The 14,224-nt window shown below is 38.0% G+C and overlaps 1 protein-coding gene across 1 annotated transcript in view; it reads left to right on the forward strand.

The window, feature by feature from the left end:
• Positions 1-9,860, forward strand: part of LOC102835998 (transmembrane 9 superfamily member 2-like) — a 64,137-nt gene extending 54,277 nt beyond the window's left edge. Inside the window, exons 8-12 of the mRNA XM_006870792.1 lie at positions 2,621-2,700; positions 3,457-3,565; positions 8,674-8,806; positions 9,441-9,560; positions 9,826-9,860. Coding sequence (XP_006870854.1) covers positions 2,621-2,700; positions 3,457-3,565; positions 8,674-8,806; positions 9,441-9,560; positions 9,826-9,860 — 477 coding nt within the window. The remainder of the gene's footprint in view (positions 1-2,620; positions 2,701-3,456; positions 3,566-8,673; positions 8,807-9,440; positions 9,561-9,825) is intronic.
• The last annotated feature ends 4,364 nt before the right edge of the window (positions 9,861-14,224 follow it).

Raw genomic sequence — 14,224 nt, forward strand, 5'->3', positions numbered from 1 at the left:
GGTACCGACTCGATTGCACTTAAAACAACAACAACAATTTCACTCAGCATAATGTCATCCAGGTTTATCCATGTTGTGAGGTGTTTTGCAGATTCATCGTTACTGTTCAACGTTTATTCCATTGTGTGTATGTACCAAAGTTTGTTTAACCATTCATCTGTTGGTGGTGGGCATTTAGGCCATGTGCATCTTTTTGACATGTCTCTTATAAACAACATATGGAAGGACCTTGTTTTCTTATCTATTCTGTTACTTTCTGTCTCTTGATTGGTGCATTTAATCCATTGATATTCAGAGTAATGACCAATGCGTGTGAATTGCTTTCATTTTGTTGTGTGCTTTTTTGTTTTGCTGGTTTCTTTGTTCACGTAATTATCTGGGCTAAGTTCATTTTGTTTGTGGATTTTCTTTTCATTGTCATTTTTATTGTATTAATGTTTACTAAATCTTTCTGATGTTCCTTTTTTGTTTTGGTGTGAAGGTGTATTCTTTTTATTTGAGGTTACCCTGTAATTTATTAATTTTTCCCCCAATTTGAAACAGTCTGTTTTATATTGAAATTTACTTCACTTCCTCACCATTTGGAAGTTCTATATCTTTACTATTTCCTTTTTATAATTTGTAGTTGACTTCGTTATAAATTGATATCTCTGATTCTCTATTTTTAGTCTTATAGGTTTATTTTACTTTAAATACTTTTTTATATGAAGTCTTGGTATGGCGCTGTGAGTTCTTGTGCTATATACAAGGTTGATTTGAACCACAGGGTCAATGGTTCGAGTTCAGCAGCCATTCTTCGAAAACTCTATACAGGGCCACTATGAATCGGAACTGACTCAACAGCACTTAACAATAACAACACAAACAATATGTAGTCCTCGTGTAGTGCTGCAGGTTAATGCATTGGAACCCAAGATCAGTTTGAATTGCAAGGTCAGCAGTTCAAACCCACCAGCCGCTCCTTGGAAACTCTCTACAGGTTGCTGTGAATAGTAATTGACCGGATGGCACTTAAAGCAACAACAGCACCATATATGGATGTGTGTTTTTGAGTGAATTGAGTTCAGGTTGTCTTCTACTGTTGTTGGTTCTCAATCCAGAGAATACCCTTTAGTATTTTTTGTAAAATTGGTCTGGTTATATAAATTCCTTTAATTTCTGTCTATCTGGAAGCATCCAAATTTTGACATTGTAGTTGAGGGACAGCTTTGCTGATGATTCTTGGTTGGCAGTTTTTTTCTTTCAGAGTTTTGTATATGTCATCCTACTGCCTTCTTTCCTGCTGGGTTTATGCTGAGAAATCAGAAATCAGAGCTTAGTCTTATAGGTTCTGCCTTCGTAGGTAACTATTGTTCCCTGTCTGAATTCTTTCGTTGTCTTTGATTTTTTACAGTTTGATTACAGTATGTCTTGGTGATTTTCTTTTGAGATCTATCTTGTTTGGGGTTCTTTCAGCTTCTTGTGTGTTTGTCTTCTCATTTTCATAATGTTAGGGGAGTTTTCTTCCAACAGCTCTTCAACAATATTTTCTGTTTGTACGCCAATGCTCACTTTGCTGTGGTTATGACTTTGCGGTCTGCTTAGGTGCCCCACTAAGGGCCGTTGTGAAGAGCCATTGAGTTGGTTGTGACCCATAGCAACCCTACATAGGATTTCCAAAGAGTAGCTGATGAGCTTGAACTGACAGCCTTACAGTTCAAACCAACTTTGCACATTAACCGACAGCACCACACCAGAACTCCTGGGTGCCCCATGGTAATGGTGGTTATGTGCTGTGGTGTCGATTCCTACTCATAGCGACCCTGTACAGGGTTTCCGAGGCTGTAAATCTTTACAGGAGCAGATAGCCTCATCTTTCTCCCTGCATTAAAAATAATATACCTTCACACCAAAACAAAAAAGGAAAATCAGAAAGATATATGCATAGTTATGGATAAATGGCCTTGAAGAAAGCAAGGAACAAGTTATTTTCCATTAGTTATTTTCTAAAAAATTTAAATATGGGTTTAAATTTGGACATCTGAAATAACTTTATAATTTGAACTGAGACTTTAAAAATGTAAGCGCCTATATACTGTTAGGAACTCTTATATTTTTAAATTTTCTACTTAATCTTTTCCTGATATCCCCTTGTTGTTGTTAAGTGCTGTTAATTTGGGTCTAACTCATAGCAACCCTGTACAGGGTTTCCAAGGAGTGGCTAGTAAATTTGAACCACCAACCATGCTGTTCCAGTGCATTGTCCCACTGTGCCACACCAGGATGAGATTTGAATACATCTACAACTCTCTGAATCTCATAACTGACCCAAGTTATGATAACTAGAAAATGTGTTTGTTGGTTGAATGGAAGGACAAGCTGTGAATTCAAAAGTTTTTATTCGTCATATTCCCTAAAGTTGAAGGGGTGCTAGTGGTATTGTGGATTTCATATTTGACTGAAGGTCAGCAGTTGGAATCCACCAGCTGCTCCATGGGAGGAAGATGTGGCTTTCTGTTCCCATAAAGATGTATAACGTCAGAAACCCTGTCTAGGGTCATTGTGACAGTATAGGTCAACTCGACAGTACACAACAATGTCAGTAAATACTTACAGAGATTTTGTTTTATCCTCCCTATAGGAAGATAAAAGTATCAGATGGGCATCAAGATGGGACTATATTTTGGAATCTATGCCTCATACTCACATTCAGTGGTTTAGGTAAGAGAACAGTTCATTTTTATGTTTTGTACTTCAGTTTTTTTCCCTTTGAACATCTCATTTGTTTTCTAATCCTCTCCAAGTATTCAAAAGCGTGGGCTTCTGAATCAGGTAGACTTGAGTTCAAATCCTGGCTTTCATTCACTGATTGTAAGTTAGGGAAGGTCACTCATTTTTTCAGTATCTATCTCATAACTCTGTGATTGTTGAGAGGATTAAATCAAATAATGAAATTAAAGCAAGTTACCTATTATGTAAGATTGCTCAATAAATAGCAACCATTATTATCACTATTTTTTAAAATTATTATTTTATTCAAAGGATGAATCAAAACTTTTATATAGAAAGCAATTCTTGGTGCCATTACTCCTTTTCATATTTTGTTGGCTGATTCTTTTGATACTCATTACTTTGCCATATACATTTATTATCAGCAAATGTCTTAAGAGTAAGGGACCAGTTCTTTGTTAATTCCTTGCAATTTGTGCTGCATGGTTCAGGGACAGCAATTATTTAATAATGTTGACCAGAGGACAATAATCTCACTCATACAGCGTAAATTATACTGTATATAAATTTTTAAATCCACTAGAAGTAAACATAGAAAGACATAGTTCATTGAATTGTTTGGGTTTTAGATAAAGTGTAAATTTTTAATTTGATCGTTGATATTTAATTCAATAACCAATTTAAATGACAATTTTATTACTACAAAAGTTAAGCTAGAAATTAACCATGGTGTGCTTATTTCTACAGCATAATGAATTCCCTGGTAATTGTCCTCTTCTTATCTGGAATGGTAGCTATGATTATGTTACGGACCCTGCATAAAGATATTGCCAGATATAATCAGATAGATTCTACGGTGAGTGGAAGCTTTTAACTACTCCCTGATCAACAGCAGATGTTATTTTTTATTTTAAAATAGTTTAAATAGCTTTAGACAGAATCTGCTTCTAAAAAGTTATCTTGAATTCATGTTTTCAAATAAGAAAGTGATGCTTAAGAATTGATATTTTCTAGAAATGTAATCATCATAGTGTTGTACAGAAGGAAATATACTCTCAGAGCTGAACTGCTCATAATTTTATGTGTCAGTAGATTGGTGCACAGTAGGTAGGTATAGGAGCAGCTAGTAGGTTCAAACTGCTGACCTTGCAGTTGGCATACCAATATGAAACCTAGTACACTGCTTGAGCTCCTTGGAATTACTAGTTACTGAGTACAAAATACATGCAAAAATAACAGCTAAGAATTTTTCAGAACAGATAAAAGGTAAGAGTCCACAGATAAAAAATGCACAATTTTTTCTAAGCATTGTGGTTGTTGTCGTCAGTGCTAATTCATAGCAACTCTGTATAGGGTTTCCAGGGAGCAGCTAGTGGGTTTGAACCTTGCAGTTCAAACTGAACTTGCAGTCCAATACTGACTCTACCCAAGCATAGAATTTTAAAAATCCACACCGAGATCAATTCTGGTGAAACCATGGAACACTAGGGTTAAAGAGATCTTCAAATCAGCCAGGGCAGGAGACGGTGCATCTACAAAGGCATAACAATTAGATTGATAATGGAGCCCAGAGACAGTGGAATAATATATTTAATGGTGAGATAAATTAACTGTTGACCTAGAATCTCGTGCCCAGAAAATTCATCTTTCAAGTACGTGGTTAAGAAACCTTTTTCAGAATAGCAGCAACATTTAACTACAAACAGACCTTAACTGAAGAATTTCTACAAAAATTTAAAAGGAAAACAATCTAAAGGGAGGGATGAACAAAGAAATCCTAAATAAACATTTTCTGTACATAATAATAATGAATTGTGGTTCATTGTTTTTTAAAGATGTCTATTAATCAAGTTGAGATGTTTATTATTGTTGTTAGGTGCCATCAAGTTAATCCCAACTTGGAGCTAATGTACAAAAGAATGATATACAGCCTTGTATTTCACAATCTTCACAATCATTGTTAAGGTTGAGTGCATTGCTCCTGCCACTTTGCCAGTCCATCTTCTTAGAGTCTTCCTCTTTTTGCTAATCCTCCACTTTACCTAGCATGATGTCCTTCTCCATGTCTGGTCCCTCCTGATAATATGTCTGAAGTGTGAGAGACCAAGTCTGCCTATCCTGTAGTTTCTTAGGAAAATCTGGCATGCTTCTTCCAACACAGATTTGTTTGCTCTTCTGGCAGTCCATAGTACTTTTCATATTCTTCTTCAGCAGCATACCTCAAATGCAGCAGTTTTCCTACATTCTTCCTTACTCACTGGCCAACTTTCACATGCATATCAAGCTACTGAAAATTCCATAACTTGGGTCAATCATACCAGAGTCCTCAAACTAACATCTTTGCACTTGAACACTTTAAGAGGTCTTATGCGGCAGATTTGCCTAGTGCGAAGCATCATTTGATTTCTTGGCTATTGCTTCATGAGTGTTGATTGTGGAGCCAAGCAAGATGTGGTCTTTGACAACTTCAGTCTTTTCTCCATTTATCATGATGCTATTTATTGGTTCAGTGCTGAGGTTTTTTGTTTTGTTTTTTTTTTGCCTTGAGGTGCAACCTACAATGAAGTTTGTGGTCTCTGATCTTCATCATTAAGTAAGTCCTCTTCGTTTTCAGGAAGCAAGAATTCCCTCAGTGAAGCAACAGTCATCTCTCTTCTTCCCTGTGGCTCCGATTTCCCTTCCACCCTCCTTCCTATCCCTTCTTGTCCTTAGGTACATGTTATCCCTTGGATTTTGAATGACCATTCCATCATTCATAGTGAACTGTCTTGCTAGTGTTGTGTTCTCTTTATATACCTATCTGCTACTTGGCTGAAAGTTGTTTTCCATATATACTTATCTTTTGCTTGGTTGAAGGAGAGTGTGTTCCTTTCTGGACCTGAAGGGTGATTGAGGGCCACAATCACAGGTTCCTCCAGTCTCTTTCTGACCAGTAAGTCCCGTCTGTTTGTTTATTTATTTATTTAATTCCCGGAGCCTTGTTCTTTGCCAGTGCCTTCAGTGTATGTTGAACTTCTTCCTTTAGTACCATTGGCTCTTGATCATATGCTGTATCTAAATGTTTGAACATCATCCTTTCTTCTTGGTACAGTAACTGTGTGTTCCTTCCATCTTATTTTGATGCTTTTTGCATCATTCAGTATTTTACCCATAGAATCCTTCAGTATTCCAAGTCAAGGCTTGAATTTTTTCTTCAGTTCTTTCAACTTGAAAAACACTAAGCATGTTCCTCCCTTTTTGGTTTTTTAATGCCAGATCTTTGCACATTTCATGATAATACTTAACTTAGTCTTCTCGAGTTGCCCCTTAAAATGTTCTGTTCATCTCTTTTACTTCCTCCATTTGCTTTTCCATATGTGTCTTTACCAAGTTTCAGTGTCTCTTTTGCTTCTCTTTTTGTCTTTTCCTGCTTGTCTTCTTAATGACCTTTTGCTTTTTTCCTGTATCATGTTCTTGATGACATCCCACAGCTATTCCAGTCTCCAGTCATTAGTGCCTAATGTATCAAATCTGTCCTTGAGATGATCCCTAAATTCAAGTGGGGTATGTTCAAGGTCGAATTTTGGCTCTTGTGGACTTCTTTTAATTTTCTTCAGCTTCAGCCTGAACTTCCATATGAGCAGTTAGTGGTGTGTTGTTCCACAGTCTGCCCCTCGTTTTGCTTTGACTGATGATATGGAGTTTTGCCATCATCTCTCCCCACAGTTACATTCAGTTTGATTTCTGTGCATGCTATCTGATGAGGTCCATGTGTATGTTGTTATGTGCCGTGAAGTTGGTTCTGATTCATAACAACCCTGTACAGGGTTTCTGAGGCTGTAAATCTTTACGGGAGCAGAAAGCCTCATCTTTCTTCTGCGGAGCAACTGGTAGTTTCCAACTGCTGAACTTGAGATTAGCAGCCCGATTCATAACCACTACACTACCAGAGCTCTATGTGTATGGTCATCCTTTTTGTGTTTAAAAAAATGTATTTGCAATGAATACGTCACTGTTCTCGCAAAATTCTGTCATGGACTCTCAGGCATCATTTCTATCACAAGGTTGTGTTTTCCAGTTACTGATCCTTTCTCTGTATTTGCAGCCATTGCATTCCCATCACCAGTAATCATCAGTACATCTTGATTGCATGCTTGATCAGTTTTAAACTGAAGAAGTTGGTAGAATTCTTCAATTTCACCATCACTGGCTTTAGTAGTTGGAACATAAGTTTGAATAATAGTGGTTTTAATTAGTCTTCTTTCAAGACATATCAATATTATCCTATCACAGACAGCACTGTATTTCAAGATAGATCTTGAAATGTTCTTTTTAATGATGAATGTGATGTCATTGCCAGCATAGTAAACCATACGATTGTCAGATTCAAAATAGCCAATACCAGAGTCATTTCAGCTCATTAGTGCATAGGCTAGTGATGTATATGTGTTTCATTTCATTTTTTTACTACTGCCAGTTTTCCAACATTCATACTTCTTACAGTTCATGTTCTGATTATTAATGATTGTTTACAGCTGTTTCTCCTCATTTTGAGTTGTGCCACATCAGCAAATGAAGGTCCCCAAAACTTTACTCCATTAGTCTCATTTTTACAGTCAACTCCACTGTGAGGAGGCAGCTCTTCTCTAGTCATGTTTTGAGTGTCTTCCAACCTGAGTGGCTCATCTTCCAGCATTGTATCTGACAATATTCTAGTGCTCGTCATCCTGTTTCAATATTCATTATTCTAGTGCTATCTGACAAGGAGCTCTGGTAGCGTAGTGGTTATGAATAGGACTCTGAACCTCACAGTCAGCAGTTCAAAACTACCTGCTGTTCCACAAGAGAAAGATGAGGCTTTCTGCTCCCGTAAAGATTTACAGCCTAGGAAACCCTGTACAGGGTCGCTATGAGTCGGAACCGACTCCGCGGCACATCGCAACAACAAGTGCTATCTGCCACGTTACACTGCTATTTGTAAGTTTTTTAGTAGATAATTAAACATTCAGAAATAGCCTGCCTCTCCTTCTTCCCAGTCTATCTTAGTCTAGAAGCTCAGCTGAAACCTGTACACCAGGGGTGACCCTTCTGGTATTTAAAATACCGATAGCTCTGCTTCCAGCATCACAGCAACACGCAAGCCACTGCGTACGACAAACTGACAGATGAGATGCTGGTTAAACAACTGTCTATGCTGCTGGGGACAGTGGTCATTAAGTGTTAGATTTCTTACCTCCTGTGCGTGAGACCCAGGTTCAGTTGCCAGCCAGTACACATCAAGCATTGCCACCACTCGTCTGTCAGTGAATGTTTGCCGATTGCTGTAATGCTGAACAAATTTCAGCAGAGCTTCCACCAAACTAACACAGACTAGGAAGAAAAGCCTGGTGATCTACTTCTGACAAAGCCAGTGTAAACTCTGTGGTTCACAACAGTCTAGTCCTGTTGTGGTTGGGGTCACCACGAGCCAGGGACCCACTCCACAGCAGCTAACAGCACCCTTTAAAATATGTCATTACTTCAGCCATTTGGATTTGTGATACAAGTTTACTGCTAATGTGTTTGCAACCACGTTTACTGCACTAGCAAAGTAAGTATAGTGAAGAGAGTTAAAATCATTTGCTTATTTTGGAGATTAATAAATATAGACTGAAAGAATGAAATATCATTTAAAATTAAATCATCAAGTTGGGTTATAAAGCTTGACATTGAGTAGAACTAGGTAAATAACACATTGTTTTTTTATTTCATTTTAGTGTTTTTAAATAGCTATATTTATACACCTCATTATACAACAGCCCTTTAAAAGTAACTCAACAAAGCCATATAAAGTTCCAAGTCAAGTTTTATAGTTCAGACTTGAAATTGACTCTAACGTTAAAATTTAAAAAAATTTTTTGCAGCAACATGCTCAGTGGTAAATGAACTGTCTACTTTTTGTAATGGTGCCACATGAAAATTAATTCACGTTCATTCCCTTTTTAGGAGGATGCCCAGGAAGAATTTGGTTGGAAACTGGTTCATGGTGATATTTTCCGTCCCCCAAGAAAAGGGATGCTGCTATCAGTCTTTCTAGGATCTGGGACACAAATTTTAATTATGACTTTTGTAACTCTATGTAAGTGTTAACTGCAAATTAAAAATTGCTGTGTTGTTGTTAAGTGACTCTTAGTGACCCTATATAAGGTTTCCTAGTAGTAGCTGGTGAGTTTGAACAGCTAACCTTGCAGTTCAAACTGACTTTATGGTCAAATTCTTACCCTACAATGCCACACCAGGACTTCATAAATGACTCAAGGAAGGATTAACTCTGCCCAAAGGTTGATACCTCATAAAGCTGTAACAATATTTCACCCTAAAAGCACTAGTATTGTTTTAAAGCAGAATCTAAGTATAATTCATATTGGGGGTGTTATTTATATAAATATGTTCCATTTTAAAGTTATACTTGAATCTCAGATAAGCAGAAGGCCTCTCAAGCATTTGTTCAGCCTTCCCAGGTAAAGAAAAAGATGGGATCGTAAGGACTTTGATACAAAACTTTCAAAGTGGAATTTGCCATATGTGTGATCAAATGAATACAGTACATTACATTTTTCTAAGATTCGGCGTTGCTGCATGGCAGTGTAGTATATGTTTTTCATGAAGTTGTATTTGTTTTCTTTTTTGAAAAATAAGAGTATCTTTTATCATTTCACAACAGAGGAATCAGTAATACATTTTGTCATAACCTTACATTGTTTATTTTTTAGTTTTTGCTTGCCTGGGATTTTTGTCACCTGCCAACAGAGGTGCCCTGATGACTTGTGCTGTGGTCTTATGGGTCCTGCTGGGAACTCCTGCTGGTTACGTTGCTGCCAGATTCTATAAGTGTAAGTCAAAGCCGCTCTGACTAGACGTCAAATCAGTCATCTAATTCACTATGTCACTGGACCTGAGCTTTGGTGCCAGCTCATTAAAATTCTCTATAGGTATGTGTCATGTAGAAGAAGCCTAGCTGTTGATTTCTTTTGTAAAGGGAATGGCTATCCCTAGATTTTTTTGTTGTTGTTCAAAAATCTGTATCTAGTGAAATAAGCGAATTTAGGTATTATTTATCTATCACTTTTGCTTCTTTTATGTTTTGACTTATTCTAGGTTTAGGTGAACAACTTAGATCTCTACTTTCATAGGAATATATATAGACTAATAAAGGAAGAAAGAATATACATAAGTAGTCATTAATTTCAGAACTAAAACAGTAATACAGATAGGTTTTCTTATGAGAGACCTTACTTAAAACTCTAAACAGTGCAGTATTTATAAATAACTTCTGTATTTAAAGTAAATTTAAAATCTCGTTGTTAAAAGGACCCTAGAGTAATTTGGTTTCATAATAGAATTTTTTACACTCTCTTGTGTTCTGCTTTCCTAAAGCAAAATAAAGTTCATTTTGAAAAAGAGTCAGGGCCATACAATATGCAGGGGACGTGATTAGAAAGAAGCCTTGCAGGGTCAGTGAGTGCCAGATTTTCCCTAGTTTACGAATGCTGAGCTCTTATTGAGATGTTCCCACAGGTAATCTGTGATTTAAAGTGCCAGAGAGATGAGCTAGAGGTAGAATTCCCCACAGTTTTCAGAATAAATTTGAAATAAAACACAGTAGGGTTATATATTTGTTGTTTACTGTCATCAAGTAGGTTCTGACTTTTAGAGACTTTCTTTAGGGTTTCCAAGAAGCGGCTGGTGGATTTGAACAACCAACCTTGTGGACCAGTGCTTATCCTACAGTTATATTGTTGTTAAGTGCCATCGAGTCGGTTTCGACCCATAGCGACCCTGTATAGGGTTTCCGAGGGTGTAAATCTTTACGGGAGTAGAAAGCCTCATCTTTCTCCCGTGGAGCGGCTGGTAGTTTCGAACCGCTGACCTTAAGGTTTGCAGCCCGATTCGTAACCACTACGCTACCAGAGCTCACTTATCCTACAGTTATATAGGTAACCTTAATTTGGGGATTGCTAGTTTCAGCCCCGCAGTCCTGGTGTGTGGTGTGTAGGATAAGCACTGGACTGCTAACCTCAAGGTTGGTGGTTCAAACCCATCAGCTGCTCCTTGGAAACCCTATACAGGGTCACTATGAGTTAGAACTGGCTTGACAGAACTTAACAAGAACAGTTTCAGCCCTAGGTAAAAATATTAGGTGACTTTGTCCATTAAAATTACCTCCTGAGCTTAATAAGTACAGTATATATGTGTTACTCTTATTTTAATTCTGCAGTATTTTGTAAAGTTCTTTTTTCTTTCATGGTTTATTAAAAGATACAGAGTTAGAATAGTTATAGGATGGTTTGTATATGTGCTGTTAAGTGCCATCGAGTTGGTTACAACACGTAGCAACCCTGCATAGGATTTCCGAGGACCAGCTGATGAATTTGAACCACCCAGCTTTCGGTTCAAACCAACCTTGCAGTCAAGTGCTTATCCTACAGCACCACATCAGGACTCCTTTATTTATATGTATGTACACATATATATGTTGTTGTTGTTAGGTACCATCAAGTCAGTACCAATTCATAGCGACCCTATGCACAACAGAACAAACCATTCCCCTGTCCCTTGCGAAATTCACAATCATTGCAACGTTTGAGCCCATTGCTGCTGCCACTGTGCCAGTCCATTTAGTTAGTGGTCTTGCTCTTTTTTTCTAACCCTCCACTTTACCAAGTATGATATCCTTCTCCAGGGACTGGTCCCTCCTGACAGTTGTCCAAAGTACGAGAGATGAAGTCTGCCCATCTTGGCTTCCAAAGAGCATTCTGGCTGTACTTCTTCAAACACAGATTTATTTATTCTTTTGGTAGGCTATGGTACTTTCAATATTCTCCTCCAATACCATAACTCGAATGAATTCTGTCTTCCTTATTCACCATCCTACTTTCACATGCATATCAGAATATTGAAAATACCATGGTTTGGGTCAGGCACACCTTAGTTCTCAAACCAACAGTTTTGCTCTTCAACACTTTAAAAACTTCTTGTGCAGCAGATTTGCAATGCGTTGTTTGATTTCTTGACCACTACTTCTATGAGGGTTGATGGTTGATCCAAGCAAAATTAAGTCTACGACAACTTCAATCTTTTCTCTGTTTATCTTGATGCTATTGATTAGTCCAGTGATGAGGATTTCTGTTTTCTTTGCATTGAGGTACAACCGATACCGAAGGCTGTGTTCTTTGATCTTCATCAGTAAATATTTTAAGTCCTGTGCACTTTCAGCAAGCAAGGTTGTATTATCAGCATATTCTGATGCCATGTTTTTCTTAATAGAATCCACCTTCTCCGATTATTTGCTCAGCATACCCATTGAGTAAGTTTGGTGAAAGAATACAACCCTGGCACACACCTTTCATAATTTTAAACCATTCAATGTTCCATGTTCTGTTCGAACAACTGCCTCTTGTTCTGTGTAAAGATTCCTCATGAGCACAATTAAGTGCTCTGGAATACTGTTGTCCATAGCTTGTCATGATCCACACAATTGAAAGCCTTTGCATCGTCAGTAAAGCACAGGTAAACATCTTTCTAGTATCCTCTGCTTCAGCCAAGTTCCATCTTACATCAGTAATGCTATCCCTCGTTCCACATCCTCTTCTGAATCTGGCTTGAACCTCTGGCAGGTCTCTGTCAATGTATGTTTGCACCCGTTTTGGGGATTATCTTTAGTAAAATTTTACTTGCAGTAGATATTGGCCTTGTTTTGGCTGATAATGGAGCGTTTCCACTGTCTCTCTCCACAGATGTAGGCAATTTAATTTCTGTGTATCCCGACTGGTGAAGTCCATGTGTATAGACATCTTTAATGTTGTTTAAAAAGGTATTTGCAATGAAGAAGTCATTGGTCTTGCAAATTTCTGTCATGCGATCTTCAACATCATTTCTAATCACCAAGGCCATATTTCCCAATTGCTGATCCTTCTTCTGTGTTTTCAACCTTTGTATTTGATTACCAGTAATTATCAGTACAAGGAGCTCTGGTAGCGTAGTGGTTACGAATCGGGCTGCGAACCTTAAGGTCAGCGGTTCGAAACTACCAGCTGCTCCGCGGGAGAAAGATCAGGCTTTCTACTCCCGTAAAGATTTACACCCTCGGAAACCCTGTACAGGGTCGCTATGGGTCGGAACCGACTCGATGGCACTTAACAACAACAACAATTATCAGTACATTGTGATTGCATGTTTGATGACTATCAGACTGAAGAAGTTGATAGAATTCTTCAATTTCATCACCACTGGCTTTAATTGTTGGTGCATAAGTTTGAACAATAATTGATCTTCCTTGTAGGCATATGGATGTTATCCTATTACAGACAGCGTTGTACTTCAAGACAGATATTGATATGTTCTTTTTGATGATGAATACGATGCCACTCCTCTTCAATTTGTCATTCCCTGTGTAGTAGTCAACCATGTGATTGTCAGATTTAAAATGGCATTTAAGCTCAGTAATGCATAGGATATCAATGTTTATGTGTTCCATTTCATTTTTTACTACTTCTAGTTTTCCTAGATTTCTAGTGGATGTTTATAGCTTCTTCTCTTCATTTTGAGTGTGCCTCATCAGCAAATGAAGGTCTCGAAGGCTTTACACCATTTATGTCATCACGGGCAACTCTACTGTGAATAGGCAGTTCTTCCCCTGCCATGTTTTGAGTTCCTTCCCAATCTGAGGGGCTCATCTTCCAGTACTGTATCTGAAATATTCTGGTGTTCATCATCATGTTTAAATAGTCAATATTCTGGTGCTATCTGACAGTGTGTCACTGCTGTCCATAAGGTTTTCAGTGACACATATTTGGAAGTAGTCCATCTCTCCTTCCTAGTCTGTGTTTGTCTGAAAGCTCAGCTAAAACCTGTCCACCATGGTTGACCCTGCTGGTATTTAAAATACTTAATGGCATAACTTCCAGAATCACAGCAACATGCAAGCCACCACAGTATGACAAACTGACAGACAAGTGGTGGAGATATATGTATCTGTATGTGTGTGTGTGTGTGTGTGTGTGTGTGTATACATACACACACATATACTGATACATATATAGATAGATATAGATATATAGACATATATCTCTCTGGTAGCATAGTGGTTACAAATCAGGCTATGAACCTCAAGGTCAGCAGTTCAAAACTACCAGCCGTTCCATGGGAGAAAGATGAGGCTTTCTGCTCCCATAAAGATTTATAGCCTTGGAAACCCTATACAGGGTCACTATGAGTTGGAACTGACTCCATGGCACATAACCACCACCACCATATATGTGTATGTGTGTGTGTGTATATAGATAGATAGATAGATAGATAGATAGATAGATATAAATACACACACATACAGACACACATATATATGTTGTTGAGTGCTGTCGAGTCGATTCCGACCCATAACGACCCTATATAGGGTTTCCAAGGAGCTGCTGGTGAGATTGATCCACTGACCTTGCAGTTCAAATTACTTTGCAGTCTGACGCATTAGCCCACAGTGCCACACCAGAACTCCATT

Source organism: Chrysochloris asiatica, unplaced genomic scaffold, assembly GCF_000296735.1.
Source record: "Chrysochloris asiatica unplaced genomic scaffold, ChrAsi1.0 scaffold00151, whole genome shotgun sequence".
NCBI lineage: Eukaryota > Metazoa > Chordata > Mammalia > Afrosoricida > Chrysochloridae > Chrysochloris > Chrysochloris asiatica.